The 16049-nt window shown below is 42.6% G+C and overlaps 1 protein-coding gene across 1 annotated transcript in view; it reads right to left on the bottom strand.

The window, feature by feature from the left end:
* The window catches only part of DLGAP5 (DLG associated protein 5), a 45568-nt gene extending 31232 nt beyond the window's left edge, over window positions 1–14336 (bottom strand). Inside the window, exons 1-6 of the mRNA XM_053594154.1 lie at window positions 14099–14336; window positions 7965–8158; window positions 5659–5721; window positions 2581–2665; window positions 2342–2485; window positions 1561–1577 (exon numbers count right to left, since the gene is read on the bottom strand). Coding sequence (XP_053450129.1) covers window positions 1561–1577; window positions 2342–2485; window positions 2581–2665; window positions 5659–5721; window positions 7965–8158; window positions 14099–14336 — 741 coding nt within the window. The remainder of the gene's footprint in view (window positions 1–1560; window positions 1578–2341; window positions 2486–2580; window positions 2666–5658; window positions 5722–7964; window positions 8159–14098) is intronic.
* Between the last annotated feature and the right edge of the window lie 1713 nt (window positions 14337–16049).

Genomic DNA, 16049 nt, shown 5'->3' with positions numbered 1-16049 from the left:
AAAAAAAGCAATAATAATGCATGTCTTGGTGCCTTGGCTCAGTGAGTAGGACACTGGTCCCATATACCGAGGGTGGAGGGTTCAAACCCGACCCTGAATAGCCGGGCGTTGTAGCGGGCGCCTGTAGTCCCAGCTACTCGGGAGGCTGAGGCAAGAGAATTGCTTAAGCCCAGGAGTTGGAGGTTGCTGTGAGCTGTGTGAGGCCACGGCACTCTACGGAGGGCCATAAAGTGAGACTCTGTCTCTACAAAAAAAAAAACAAAAAAAAAAAAACCGGACCCTGGCCAAACTGCAAAAAAAAAAAAAAAAACCTGACCCCTGTCACAACGTCCGGCGCCTGTGGTCCCAGCTGGAAGGGTACTTGGGAGGTTGAGGCAAGAGAATCGCCTAAGCCCAAGAGCTGGAGATTGCTGTAAGCTGTGACACCTCAGCACTCTACCAAGGGCGACAAAATAAGACTCTGTCTCAAAAAAAAAAAAAAGTATGTCTTTTTTAAGACAGAGCCTCAAGCTGTCACCCTGGGTAGAGTGCCATGGCATCACAGCTCACAGCAACCTCAAACTCCTGGGCTTGAGCAATTCTCTTGCCTCAGCCTTCCAATTAGCTGGGACTGCAGGCGCCTGCCACAACGCCCAGCTATTTTTTGGATGTAGTTGGTTGGCATTGCTGTTTGGCAGGCCGGGGCTGGATTCAAACCTGCCAGCTCCAGTGTATGTGGCCGGCACCCTAACCACTAAGCTACAGGCACAGAGCCAATAATGTATGTCTTGAAGAATTTTTATGAGTAAAAGGTATATTATAAAATAGGTTACAGGGGCTTGGCATCTGTGGCTCAAGTGGCTAAGGTGCCAGCCACATACACCAGAGCTGGCAGGTTCGAATCCAGCCCGGGCCTGCCAAACAACAATGACAACTACCACCAAAAAATAGCCGGGCGTTGTGGCGGGTGCCTGTAGTCCCAGCTACTTGGGAGGCTGAGGCAAGAGAATCACTTAAGCCCAGGAATTGGAGGTTGCTGTGAGCTGTGATGCCACATGCACTCTACCCAGGGAGACAGCTTGAGGCTCTGTCTCAAAAAAAAAAAAAAAAAAAATAGGTTACAGAGCAGTGCCTGTGGCTCAATGGATAGGGCACTGGCCCCATACACCGAGGATGGCGGGTTCAAACCCAGCCCCAGACAAACTGCAACAACAACAACAACAACAATTAAAAATAAATATTTTTTAAAATTTTAAAAATAAAAATAAATAAAATAGGTTACAAACAAATGAAATTTCCTGCCAAGTATAAACCAAACAAAACCAAAAGTTTTACCCATTTCATCTGAATACCAAATACAGGTTGAGTATCTCTTATCTAAAATGCTTGGAACAGAGGTGTTTCAGAGTCTAGATTTTGGAATATTTGTATCATACTTCATAGTTCAACATTTCTAATCAAGAAATCCAAAATCCAAAATACTTCAATAAGTGAGCATGACCTTTAAGCATCATAATAACACTCCAGACTTTGGAGCATTTTGGATTTTCAATTTTTGGATTAGGAATGCTCAACTTGTACACATTTATTATAGACACCTAGGAAAATACAGAAAAGCATCAATGGGGCAACAACAACAAATCATTCAAGGTCCCTTTACGCAGTTGACACTTCAGGATATGTCTTTCAGGTTTTTCCTATAAACCCACATTCACATACTATTTTTTAAAATTGTGATCCTACTATTCAGAGTTTCACTTTTTTTTTTTTTTTTTGAGACAGAGCCTCAAGCTGTCGCCCTGGGTAGAGTGCCGTGGCATCACAGCTCACAGCAACCTCCAACTCCTAGGCTCAAGCGATACTCCTGCCTCCGCCTCCCAAGTAGTTGGGACTACAGGCACCCACCACAACGCCCAGCTATTTTTTGGTTGCAGCCGTCATTGTTGTTTGGCAGGCCCGGGCTGAATTCGAACCCGCCAGCTCAGATGTATGTGCCTGGCGCCTTAACCGCTTGAGCCATAGGCACTGAGTCCAGAGTTTCACTTATGTTTCTTTGCCCACTTAATAAATCATAAATCATGCCATTAAGTGGTTGCTTATAACATTGTTCCTCATGGCCACACTGTATCCCACCAAATGAATGAGCTATCACTTATTTGGGCCATCTGGAGCACTGCCTCTGTGTTCAGGTGCTTCAGTGTTTGGGTACCCTCTGAGTACTCGTTGGATATCAGGGCACAGAGCCTATCTTCAGAAATTGCAATCTTCCATTTCTTCCTCTCCTACTCAAAGAAGTGCATGTGATTTTAAACACAGAACACAAAATCTCAGGACCAAAATGCATATATTCTTGTTCAGTCACTGATCAAGAAAGAGTTGTTACCACCAGTGGCTCTTGAGAACGGCTTTCTTGCTGTGCTGGATGAGACTGCTCCAGCAACCTGCTTTGCTGCCTGAGAAGCTGATCGAGTCATTCTCACCGACGTGGGTGCTACAGGCTGTACAACTGTGAAAAGAGGTATCAAATCAAACATTCTTTGCAATTTTTAAACTATTGCAGTGGTAACATCAGAGTTTATGATAACTTGCTAATATTCCTACCTTTTTCCTCTCTGTCCAACACTTTCTTTTCAGAAGTTTGTCTTTGACCAGGTCGTACTGCTCGAACATCACTCCCATTATAAGTCTATTGAAGAGAGTAGGTGCTATGTGACTTAACTGTGTAATGAATCAAAGCATCACAATTTTTAATCTGTAAATTAACTCCTCATCTGAAATCTGACAACTGTAAATGACTCAACAAAAACTTTACTTCCCCAAATTAAATGAGATGAAGAAAAAAACTTTCTACTGTATAAATTTCCTTCCATTCTTTTTCAGAATCATAGAATTTAGGCTGGGCACAGTGGCTCATAGCTATAATCCTAGCACTTTGGGAGGCTGAGGCAGGTTGATTGCTTGAGCTCAGGAGTTTGAGACCAGCCTGAGCAAGAGTGAGACTCTGTCTCTACTAAAAATAAAAAAACTAGCTGGCATCATGGCAGGCACCTGTAGTTCCAACTACTCGGAAGGCTGAGGCAAGAGGATCACTTTAGGTTGGCAGCTGTGAGCTAAGATGATGCCATAGTACTCTACCCAGAGGATAAAGTGAGACTCTGTGTCAAAATAATAATAATAATTATAATAGACTCAGAATTTAGAAATGTTGCCGGGCACGGTGGCTCACACCTGTAATCCTAGCACTCTGGGAGGCTGAGGGAGGATTGCTTGAGCTCACGAGTTTGAGAACAGCCTAAGCAAAAAGCGAGATCCTGTCTCTACTAAAAATAGAAAAATTGAGGCAAGAGGATCGTTTGAGTCCAAATTAGAGGTTGCTGTGAGCTATGACGCCACAGGACTCTACCCAGGGCAACAGCTTGAGGCTTAGTCTCAAAAAATAATAATAATTACATATATATATATATATATAAATGTTAATAATCTAAGCTATTTAAAATAGCTGACTACACTTTGGGAGGCTGAGCATCACTTGAGGCCAGAGTTCAAATCCAGCCTGAACAAGAGAGAACCCCATCTCCACAAAAATTAGAAAAATTAGCTGGCTGTGAAAGACTTCACTGAAAATGCCACCATCTCAGTGAGGTCCTCCTTGACTGCTCCAATTAAAAATTCTATCCCATACCTACTTCTAATACTCCCTATCGCCTTTTTTTTTTTTTTTAGACTGAGTCTCACTTTCTTGCCCTCAGTAGAGCACTGTGGCATCACAACTCACAGCAACCTCAAACTCTTGGGCTCAAGCGATTCTCTTGCCTCAGCCTCTCATGTAGGAGGGACTATAGATGTCCACCATAACACTCAGCTATTTTTAGAGATGGGGTCTCTCTCTTGCTCAGGCTGGTCTGGAACCTGTGAGCTCAGGCAATCCACCTTCCTCTGCCTCCCAGACTGCTAGGATTATAGGCATGACCCACTGTGCCTGGCCTCTCCTTTTTTATCTCCCCCATAATACTCATGACCATCTGACATATTATATGTATGTATTTTTTACTGCCTGTCTTACCTATAAGTTTCATAACGGCGGGAAATTTTGTTTTGCTCACTACTGTATTCCAGAACCTAGAATAGTGCCAGGAACATGGCAGTGATGGCAAAGCTATATGCATACGTGAAACTTAGCCTCCTCACCTGATAAAAAGGCATACTATTTCCTCTTCGCCCACTTCGCTTTAGTTTGGAAATCCTTCTAATACCTATTGTGGTATTTTAAAGACTGTTCAAGTGTGTAACATCCACCCTATGTGCTTTCTATTCCACCTGCATTCTGTGGAATACATGATAGAAGCCAAATAGAAAGGCTCGGCACCTGTAGGACAGTGCTTATGGCGCCAGCCACATACACCAAAGGTGGCAGGTCCAAACCCAACCTGGGCCAGCTAAACAACAATGACAACTGCAACAAAAAATAGCTGGGTGTTGTGGTGGGCGCCTGTAGTCCCAGCTACTTTGGAGGCTGAAGCAAGAAAATCGCTTTAGCCCAAGAGTTTGAGGTTGCCGTAAGCTGTGACACCACGGCACTCTACCAAAGACAACATAGACAGACTGTCTCAAAAAAAAAAAAAAAAAATTGGAAAGAAGTCTGGAGAACACTCAAGGAACTAAAAGTAGACCTATTGTTCGATATTGCAATTCCTCTACTAGGTATATACCCAGATGATCAAAAATTATTTTACAACAAAGACATTTGCACCAGAATGTTTATTGCAGGCCAATTCATAATAGCCAAGACATGGAAATAGCCCAAGTGCCCATCAACCCATAAAAGGATTAACAAATTGTGGTATATGTGCACCATGGAATACTATGCAGCCATAACAAAGATGGAGACTTCACATCTTTTATGTTTACCTGGATGGAGCTGGAACATATTCTTCTTAGTAAAGTATCTCAAGAATGGAAAAAAAAGTATCCGATGTACTCAATACTACTATGAAATCAATATATAATCACCTACACATTCATATGAATGGCAAAACATAACTATAGTCCAGAAAGTACAAGGGAAGCGAAGAGGAAAGAGAGGGAGGGGAGGGGGGATATGGGAGGAGGAAGGGCACTTGGAGGGACCTCACCTAACGTGCATGATGCAATGGTACATTCCAAAACTATTAAGAAATGAGCATAGGGCAGTGTCTGTAGCTCAGTGAGTAGGGCACCAGCTCCATATACGGGAGGTGGTGGGTTCAAACCCGGCTCCAGCCAAAAAAAAAAAAAGAAATGAGCATAATTGTGATGGATGTGTTTCTTAGTTCAATGTAAGCATTTCACATTGGATATCAAAGCAGTACACTGAACCCCATAAATGCATCAATGTACAAAGTTATGATTTAATTAAGAAATAATAATGAAAAAAAAAGAAGCCAAGTAGACAAAAGAGTGTGACACAAGGGCAAAATTTGCTATGGGTCTCATATGGATGTTTCAGCAAAGAATATTTTAAGTGAAAATGTCCATAGCATCTATGATACCAAACCAATGACAATGATTTGGGTTACTATTAACTCTAGGAAGTTAATCATTATGTTTGAATCTGATATTAGATTAAAAATGAATTTCCTTCCTCTGGGGAAAAAAGTACAATTTGTCATTTTAGCAATAATTACCTACTATGGACTATACCTTAGTCTGCTCCATCAGGTCTTTGGCCTTTGACCTTGTAATCCGTACAGAAGATGAGATAGTCTTGAAGCAATCATAGGAAGTAAAAAAATAAATAAAAATGAACTGGCAAGTTTAGTTCCATACTTCATTATGCAGTAATAGCTCCCATTTTAAAGTTAGATTTTATCCTTAATCATTTACGACAAAAAGATACTTGCCAACTTAAACTATTTTTTTCTGGTTCTAGCTTGATTCAAATTAAGTTTAAGTTAAGAACTTCGGAACTCTTATTTTGAAGACATATTTCTCAGTGAGAAGAAGAAATTGCAAATTATATTTTCCAGGTATCAAATTCTTATTAATATGATTAGTTAAGACATATCTGGGAATGGGGTAGATGAGCAGACTCAACAATCTCTCTCTTCTCTATGTATAGAATATATGTATCTCTCCACACTGAATCACATTCTATTAGTATTTGTCTCTCCTGCATTACCCCAGAGTCATACATAAAGTTATTGACCAAAGAGCTGTCACAGGAATTAATAAGTTTCATGAGGCCCAGATAAATAGCCAATATCTTGAGTCTTTATATTATTTCTTACTTAAATCAGTAATGCAGTGAATGAGATCTTTTACACATATCTTTAAAATAGCAACTCCTCAGTGATTACCTAATTTACCGTCCGGCTACCCCTGTTCAAACGTCATCCTTCCCAACTCACTATACCATGCTCTTCAGATTACTCTACATTAATGTCTACTTTCTGTTTTAGTTCTCCTGACACTCTGACCAGTCCTTGGCCCTGCATCTGACATCTCCCCACCTAATGATGCTCCCTAGATCCCGCTCTTCTTTATACATATCATACATATTCCATATGTATCCTTATTGGAGCAACTCATTACTCCCAATATTATATCCTAAACCACATCTTAGCATCAACCTCCATCCAAATTTTTTTTTTTGTAGAGACAGAGTTTCACTTTATGGCCCTCGGGTAGAGTGCCATGGCATCACACGGCTCACAGCAACCTCCAACTCCCAGGCTTAGGCGATTCTCCTGCCTCAGCCTCCCGAGTAGCTGGGACTACAGGTGCCCGCCACAATGCCCGGCTATTTTTTTGTTGGAGTTTGGCCGGGGCTGGGTTTGAATCCGCCACCCTCGGCATATGGGGCCGGCGCCCTGCTCACTGAGCCACAGGTGCCGCCCTTCTTTTTTTTTTTTTTTTTAAGACAGCCTCAAGCTGTCACCCTGGGTAGAGTGCCATGGTATCACAGTTCACAGCAACCTCCAACTCCTGGGCTTAAGTAATTCTCTTGCCTCAGTCTCCCAAGTAACTGGGACTACAGGCGCCCACCACAACGCCCGGCTATTTTTGGTTACAGCTGTCATTGCTATTTGGCAGGCCCAGGCTAAATTCAAACCCGCCAGCTCAGGTGTATGTGGCTGGCACCTTAGCCGCTTGAGCCACAGGTGCCGAGCCCATCCAAATTTTTATTCCCAGTTGCCTGATATCTAGATGGCCCAAACAAGGTTTAAAAAAAAAAAAAAAAAAAGGTTGTTAATGGTTACTAACAGGCAATTACTCAAGCCTGGTGCCTTTCCTTCCCTCTTCTTTTCTTTCAGCAGAGGCAGAACTGGTATAATTAACCAAAGTAACAGCTTCACAATCATCTGTCTCTGACCTATTTCCTTCACCTCACCGTCTACTTGGTTACCAGTCCTATCAAATGCATCTCTTAAGATGTCTTATATCTATTTCTTCCTTTTAAAACTTACTGCCCCAGGCCACTTATGCCAGCTTACCTATTCTACTACAGGAGTCTCACAATTGGTCTCCCTATCTGTAAATACTTCCCTCTCCAGACAGTCTAATGCCATGAGACTTTTCCTTAATTCATTTTTTTTTTTTTTGTGGTTTTTGGCCGGGGCTGGGTTTGAACCCGCCACCTCCGGCATATGGAACCGGCACCCTACTCCTTGAGCCACAGGCGCCACCCAACTTTTCCTTAATTATTAATTTGATAATGGCACAACTCTCGTTTATAAACTTCCCCTGACTTCTCATAACCTACAGGATAAATCCCAAATCCTCTGGCATAGCACTGTTCAGCCTGGCTCTCCCCACTTCCTAACCTGATCATACAAGTATCTCAGCTTATCTATAGCTATCTTCAGAGCGACTATTATATCATTCCCTCCTCCTACCAACAGTTAAGTGAATAAAGGGAAGGGTTACTATAGTCATTTGATCTCTTAAAAAAAATTTTCATATAAAAGGAACTATTCCTTCATACAACATTAAGATATTAAATTTACCTTTTGTGGCCCAGCTTTCATAGCATTCTGGTTTGATGAAAGAAAACCAGGCGTATCAGGTCTATAAAGACCCACTTTAAACACCCCTCGTTTAGCTTTCTCTCTCTGCTCTTTCAACTTTTGTAGTTGCTTTTCTTCTTTGTATTTTTGGAGCATTTGTTTTCGTTGGTCACACAGAACAGTTTTCACTGACCCTAGGCAGAAAAAAAAAAACAAATAGCACAGTATATAAAACATTTCAGATAAAAGTTATGCAAATGACTAAAGAATCATTTCTTTGTAAATTGCTGTTTTTAATGAGCCAGTCCCAGCTGATTGGGAGTTTGAGGCAGAAGGATGAATTGAGCCCTAGAGTTGAAGCCCAACCTGGGCAATGTAGTGAGAAACATACCCCTCCAAAAAAAAAAAAAAGCTTTTAATATTTCCTGTAGTCTTTTAAAATTTCTACTCTTTTGCCTTCTTATGTTCAAATACTTATCCAGCCTCTAAACCTTACCTCCACTGATTCTCACCTCCCTGGCATCACCCCCTGTCACAGTGAATAAGGCTGGCCTGTGTAAACAAGAGCATCTTATGAAAGGACAGAGAAGGACTTCTAAGACAAGGTAGCTTTTGCCTTGCTGTCTCCAATCACTGTATACTGGGCATGTATTATTATACTTTTAAGTTAAATTGTAGAATAGCCATCCTCCAAACTGACCTCCACTGATTCTCACCTTCTGTTGGTCTTGCCCTTGACTCACTCTTGTGGGGAAAGCCAGTGGCTATGTGGAACCCAAGGAGACTCAAGCAGCCCTACGGGGATGTTCGCAAGACAAAGGACTAAGGCCTCCTGCCAAAAGCCAGCATCAATTTGCTGTCCTGTGAGTCAAGGGCAAGACCAACAGAAGGTGAGAATCAGTGGAGGTCAGTTTGGAGGATGGCTATTCTACAAGTTAACTTAAAAGTATAATAATACATGCACAGTATACAGCAAGCAGCTAATAAATAAACACATGTCATCCTGGAGGCAGATCCTCCACCCTTAGTCCAGCCTTCAGATGTATCTCTGGATGACATCTTGACTGCTACATTCAGAACCACCCATCTAAGCCAAGCCCAAACTCCTCACCCACACAAAGTGTGTTTGTTTAAGTTGCTAAGTTTTGAGGTAACTAATACAATTATTGGTGCTATTATAATAAATTTTTTTTAGAATATGTATTATAGTAAGATGTACTCCACTCCTGCTCACCAACTCAAGGACATTCTTCCAACAATTTACCCTCTCAGTCGTCTATTTTTTCCTCTCTACTGGATTGCTGCAGTCATGAAGTTACAAACATGCAGTAATTTCTCCCACATCCTCATCTAGATACTTGTCTTATTTCTCTAGTCTTGTTTAAAGCAAAATTCTTCAAGAGAGTTATCTACATATCCCTACTTCCAATGCTCTTTACATTTCTCCTTTAATTTTTTTAAAATTATGAAAAATTTCAAATATAAGCAGTGCCCGTAGCTCAGTGGCTAGGACGCCGGCCACATACACCCAGGGTGGTGGGTTCAATGCCAGCCCGGGCCTGCTAAACAACAAAGACAACTGCAACAAAAAAAACAGCCAAGTGTTGTTGTAGGTACCTGTAGTCCCAGCTACTTGGGAGGCTGAGGCAAGAGAATTGCTTAAGCCCAAGAGTTTGAGGTTGCTGGGAGCTGTGATGCCACAGCATTCTACCAAAGGTGACACAGTGAGACTCTGCCTCAAAAAAAAAAAAAGGAAAAAAATTTCGGGGCAGCACCTGTGGCTCAGTGAGTAGGGCCCCGGCCCCATATACTGAAGGTGGCAGGTTAGAACCTGGCCTCAGCCAAACTGCAACAAAAAAATAGCCGGGCATTGTGGCAGGCGTCTGTCATCCCAGCTACTTGGGAGGCTGAGACAAGAGAATCGCCTAAGCCCAAGAGCTGGAGGTTGCTGTGAGCTGTGACACCAAAGGCACTCTACCAAGGGTGACAAAATAAGACTCTGTCTCTAAAAAAAAAAAAAATTTTTTTTTCAAATGTACACATAAGCAGAACATAATGAACCCCATATTTCTATCACTTGAATTCAACAGTCATGAACATTTTGCTGTATTTGTTTTTAATAAAATTCTACTCATAAGATATTATCTCTAAATACTTTAGTATACAACTCTAAGAAATAAAGACATTTCAGGTGGTGCCTGTGGCTCAAGGAGTAGGGTGCCGGCCCCATATACCGGAGGTAGTGAGTGGGTTCAAACCCGGCCCTGGCCAAAAATTGCAAAAATAAAAATAAAAATAAATAAAAACATTTCCTTTCAAAACCACAATTCCATTATCACACCCAACAAAGTTAGCAATAATAAGTTACAAGGTCCAGATTTAAGCTTTCTAGTTTCAAAGAGATCTTTTTGTAAACAAGCAAGATTTACACATTTTACTTGGATGTCTTTTAAATCTATTATCCAATACAGTCCTCCTCCCCACCTTCTTTTCATGCCATTGTCCTTACCCAGTTGTCATATTCAATGTCCTGCACTCTGTACTTGGAAATTTACTCATTCCTCTAGGCCAGTTGTTCTCAACCTTCCGCCACCCTTTAATATAGTCCTTGGGGGTCCTGACCCATAGGTGGAGAACCACTGCTCTAGTCCCTTTGTTTTCCATAAACTGGAAATTACATCCAAGGGCTTGATTAGACACATGTTCAATTTTCAGTGCAAGGGCGTGTTGTCCTGGGTAGTGCTGCCATTCTATCTCTCAAACCAATCCCAATCTGGTTTTTACTCCCTGAACCTCACTCCACCAAAACTACCCACCAAGATCACTAGTGCCCACCACAGGGGTAAAGTTAAGATTCTCATTTCTGCTGGGCACTGTGGCACAGGCCTGTAATCACAGCACTCTGGGAGGCCAAGGTGGGAGAAGCCAGGAGCTCAAATTCTCACTTGTGATGTCACTTCACCAACGAGCAGTACTGACTGACACAGTCTGTCAACTCTCCTCCTCGATACACATTTCTTCCCTTGGTTTCCAGGATATCACATTTTTCTAGTTGTCCTCTGCTCTACTTCGAACAGCTCCTCATTTCCTTGCTAGTATTCCCTCATGGTCTCACCCTCTAAAGATTGGAATGCTTGCCACCCTTCTTCTCTCCTTGTCCACACAAGAATGCTAGATAACCATATGCAGTCTTCCAGCTTCAAACACCACACATACAATTCCTGAATTTATATCTCTAGCTCAGACTTGCCCCTAACTCATCTTGCATGTCCAACTACCTTCACATCATCTCCATTCAGGTGTCTAATAGGCATCGCAAATTTATTACGTCCAGAACTGAACTCTTAAATCTTACCACACCCCAAAACTTTTCTTTTACTCTTTCATAATTTTTTTTTTGTCACCCTCAGAAGAGTGCAGTAGTGTCATAGCTCACAGCAACCTCAAACTCTTGGGCTCATGTGATCCTCTTGCCTCAGCCTCTCATGTAGATGGGACTACAGATGCCTGCCACAACACCTGGCTATTTTGAGAGATAAGGTCTCGCTATGGCTCAGGCTGGTCTCCAACTCATGAGCTCAGGCAATCCACCAGCCCTCGGCCTCTCAGAGTGCTGGGATTACATGTAATCATGTAACTCAGTAAATCCAACATCCTTATAATAGTCCTCAAGGCCAGGCACAATGGCTCATGCCTGTAAACCCTAGCACTCTGGGAGGCAGAGGTGGGCAGATTGCTTGAGGTCACGAGTTTGAGACCAGCCTGAATAAAAGCCAGACCCCATTTTTAAAAATAACTGGTCATTGTGGTCATCACCTATAGTTCTAGCTACTTGGGAGGCTAAAGCAAGATCACTTGAACCCAGGAGTTTGAGGCTACTGTGAGATATGATGCTCTGTCTTAAAAAATAAATAAATAAATAATGGCTCAGCGCCTGTTGCTCAGTGGGTAGGATGTCGGCCACATAGACAGAGGCAAGACGGGTTCGAACCAGGCCATATCTGGCTAAACAATGATAACTGCAACAAAAAAATTGCCGGGCACTGTGGTGGGCACCTATAGTCCCAGCTACTTGGGAAGCTGAGGCAAGAGAATCACTTAAGCTCAAGAGTTGGAGGTTGCTGTGAACTGTGATGCACAGCACTCTACTGAGGGGGACATAATGAAACTATGTCTCAAAAAAAAAATTAAGAATAATAATAATAGTAGTAGTAGTCCTAAGCCCTCTACAGGATCTAGCCCCCTTGTTCGTTCTTCTCTAGCCACCATCACCTCCTTGCTTTCTCTGGAACATACCAGGCCCACTTAATACCTGAGCCTTTGCAAATGGGAAATAAAGGATATCTTTTTTTTTTTTGGTAGAGACAGAGTCTCACTGTACTGCCCTTGGTAGAGTGCCGTGGCGTCACACGGCTCACAGCAACCTCTAACTCTTGGGCTTATCCGATTCTCTTGCCTCAGCCTCCCGAGTAGCTGGGACTATAGACGCCCGCCACAACGCCCGGCTATTTTTTTGTTGCAGTTTGACTGGGGCTGAGTTTGAACCCGCCACCCTCATCATATGGGGCCGGCGCCCTACTCACTGAGCCACAGGTGCCGCCCAATAAAGGATATCTTAATAGCATATTGACATGGTTGGATTTTCATTTGAGAGATTTGGCCAAGGAATGGAGCATTTGAGAGTACAGAGTACAGGCAAGGAGATGACTTAGGAGGCAATAACGTCATCCTTCCTCAGATAAAGAACATTTGGTTCTTTCTGCCATTCACCATTCTTACTTCATTTCCTTGTCACCTAGCTCCTGCTATCTGAACACAACTAAACAGGAGTCCAGTGGCTATTGGTTAAATGCAAAAGTCCTTTTTCAGTTCTCTTTCTCCTTCTCTGTAGCATCCCTTCTAAGACAATAAAACTTCTTGAGACTGAGTCTGACTATGTTGCCCTCAGTAGAGTGCTGTGGCATCACAGCTCACAGCAACCTCAAACACTCAGACTTAAGTGATCTTCTCGCCTCAGCCTCCCAAGTAGGTAGGACTACAGGTGCCCACCACAATGCCTAGCGCTATTTTTGTAGTAGTTGTCATTGTTTAGCAGGCCCTGGCCGGGTTCGAACCTATCAGCCCTGGTGTATGTGGCTGGTACCCTAGCCACAGACCTACAAGCGCCGAGACAACACTAAGACTTTTGTATCTTTTTCTGAGATTATTCCTTTCTTCTTCAGTTAGTTGGTTCTTTCCTCCCTAATAGCCCCAAATCCTTTTTTGCAAACTGCAAGAACAAATTCTTTGCTGTTTTCTAAGTAATGTTTTCATTGACAAAGTATTCTTATTTCATGGATTCTTTGATCATTCTATTTTTATGTTTATTTTCAAATTTATCTTTTTAACACTTACATTACTTACAAGCTCCAGAAGAACACTACGATTCCTATGAGGATGGCTTTAGCCTAACTAGGAACCTTCACAGACTTTACCTTAAAGAGATAGTATTTGCTGGGCACCCATAGCTCAGTGGTTAGGGCACTGGCCACATGTTCCAGGGCTGTTGGGTTTGAACCCAGCCCAGGCCTGCTAAATAAACAACAAAAAAAATAGCTGGGCGTTGTGGCAGTCACTTGTAGGCCCAGCTACTTAGGGAAGCTGAGGCAAGAAAATCACTTGACCCCAAGAGTTTGAGGTTGCTGTGAGCTGTGACACCACAGCACTCTACCAAAGATGACAAAGTAAAACTTTTTTTTTTTCAAGACAAAGAGACAGTATTTAGTTATAGAAAACAATTTATTCAGAATGGTATTTCAAAACTCTATTCTTCAGGCCAGGGCTTTTTTTAACACACAAGCATTAAACCAACTTTTAAGCCAGGTGCAGTGGCTCATGCCTATAATCCTAACACTCAGGAAGGAGGACTGCTGGAGCTCAAGAATTCAAAACAGCCAGAGTGAGACCCCGTCTCTACTAAAATAGAAAAATTAGCCAGGTGAAGCCCAGGAATTTAAGATTGCAATGGGCTATAATCAGGCCACTATACCCTAGCCAGGCAAAAGAAGGAGACTCTGCCTCTTAAAAACAAACAAAAAACCCAACTTTTTATTCATTCTTCAAAGTACTTAAAATTACAACAGTCCTCTACTTACTTGGCTTGATATTGGCCTTTTCTAGAGCAAGCTCTTGAGATGTCTCATCTAATTCAACAAGAATTCTACCTTCCAAGGTCGGAATGTTGACATCTTTCAAACCAAAGCGTCTATTTTGTTCATATTCCTTATGTCTGTTTTGTTTCTGAGACAGTGATTTCCTATGAGCAAGTTTAGTCCTAATCATTTCAGTAGTTAAATCCTTTCTGAACCGACTGGCAAAATGTGATGAAGACATCCTGTCAAGGAAAAGAGAGAAACTTACATGGATTCATTGTTTAAAAAATTAAGAGTACAGTTCATCAATTGTCCCACCTCAGAGCCTTCTGAAATAAAATATTAAAGAACATAATGGAAACCATTCAAACACAAAAAAGGATAGAGGTTTTGTATCTTTCGTAACAACCTGGATGGATTTGGAGAATGCTCTCCAAAGTCAAGTATCACAGGAAAGGAAAAACAAACATCACATGTGCTCAAATACTAACATGAAACTAGTAGATTAGCAACTAAGTACTCACTTGAGAGAAAAAGTCAATTAAATTCAAGAAGGGGGGGGCTTGGCGCCTGTGGCTTAAGCGGCTAAGGCGCCAGCCACATACACCTGAGGTGGTGGGTTCGAATCCAGCAACAATGATGGCTGCAACTTAGCTGGGCATTGTGGCAAGCACCTGTAATCCCAGCTACTTGGGAGGTGGAGGCAGGAGAATCGCTTGAGCCCAGGAGTTGGAGGTTGCTGTGAGCTATGATGCCACAGCACTCTACCCAGGGTGACAGCTTGAGGCTCTGTCTCAAAAAAAAGAAGAGAGAGGGGGCAGAGCCTGTGGCTCAGTGGGTAGGGCGCAGACACCATATACCGAGGGTGATGGGTTCAGACCCGACCCCAGCCAAACTGCAACAAAAAAATAGCCGGGCGTTGTGGCAGGCGCTTGTAGTCCCAGCTACTGGGGGGGGGGGGAGGGCTAAAAGAAGAGAATTGCCTAAGCCCAGGAGTTGGAGGTCGCTGTGAGCTGTGATGCCACAGCACTCTACCCAGGGCGACAAAGTGAGACTCTGTCTCAATAAAAAAGAAGAGGGGAGAAGGAGAAGAGAGTTTAGCAGTTCCTATCCAAAGAGAACAATGCATGGGAATGTGGCACACTCCAGGGTGAAGGAAACAACCACTAGGACTTTACCTTACAAATGCAAACAATGTAACCTAATCGTGTGTACCCTCATATTAATCTGAAATAAATACAATCCATAATGGAATAAAAATGTCACAATGAAGAGTGAGTGGGAACAAGATCATCAGAGGACAAAACACCACAACTTATTTTGGATTCTAAATAGGAACTTGATCAACAGATGGAGAAGCCCAGGAAGTTACAGTTCAGAATCCAGACAACAGGCTCCAAGGAGCAATAAAAAATATGCAGTTGGGCTGTACCCATAGCTCAGTTGGCAGGGCGCCAGCCACATACACCAAGGGTGATGGGTTCAAACCTGGCCCCAGGCAGCTAAAACAATGACAACGGCAAAAAAAAAAATAGGTGGGCATTGTGATGGACCCTTCTAGTCCCAGCTCCTTGGGAGGCTGAGGCAAGAGAATAGCTTAAGCCCAAGAGTTTGAGGTTGCTGTGAGCTGTGATGCCACGGCACTCTACCTAAGGTGACGACTTGAGTGTCTCAAAAAAAAAAAAAAAATATATATGCAGTTGGAGGGAGACAGAGTTGAATAGACATTCACTGGGCAAAATATGTGGAAAGGGGTAACAAACTTCTATGTCCTCTCTGACAGTACCGCCTCCTGTGTGTTCAGCTATCCAGAACATCTGTGAACCTAGTCTTTGTGAGTTTTTATGGAAATTTCAGTTCATAAGCAGGTTTGATTAATAAATCAGTAGCTGGGCGGTGCCTGTGGCTCAGTCAGTAAGGCACCGGCCCCATATACCGAGGGTGGCGGGTTCAA

The sequence above is a fragment of the Nycticebus coucang genome, chromosome 6 (assembly GCF_027406575.1).
Source record: "Nycticebus coucang isolate mNycCou1 chromosome 6, mNycCou1.pri, whole genome shotgun sequence".
Taxonomy (NCBI): Eukaryota; Metazoa; Chordata; class Mammalia; order Primates; family Lorisidae; genus Nycticebus; species Nycticebus coucang.
Note: the sequence above shows the minus strand (reverse complement) of the source record. Positions and strands in the feature narration are given on the sequence as shown.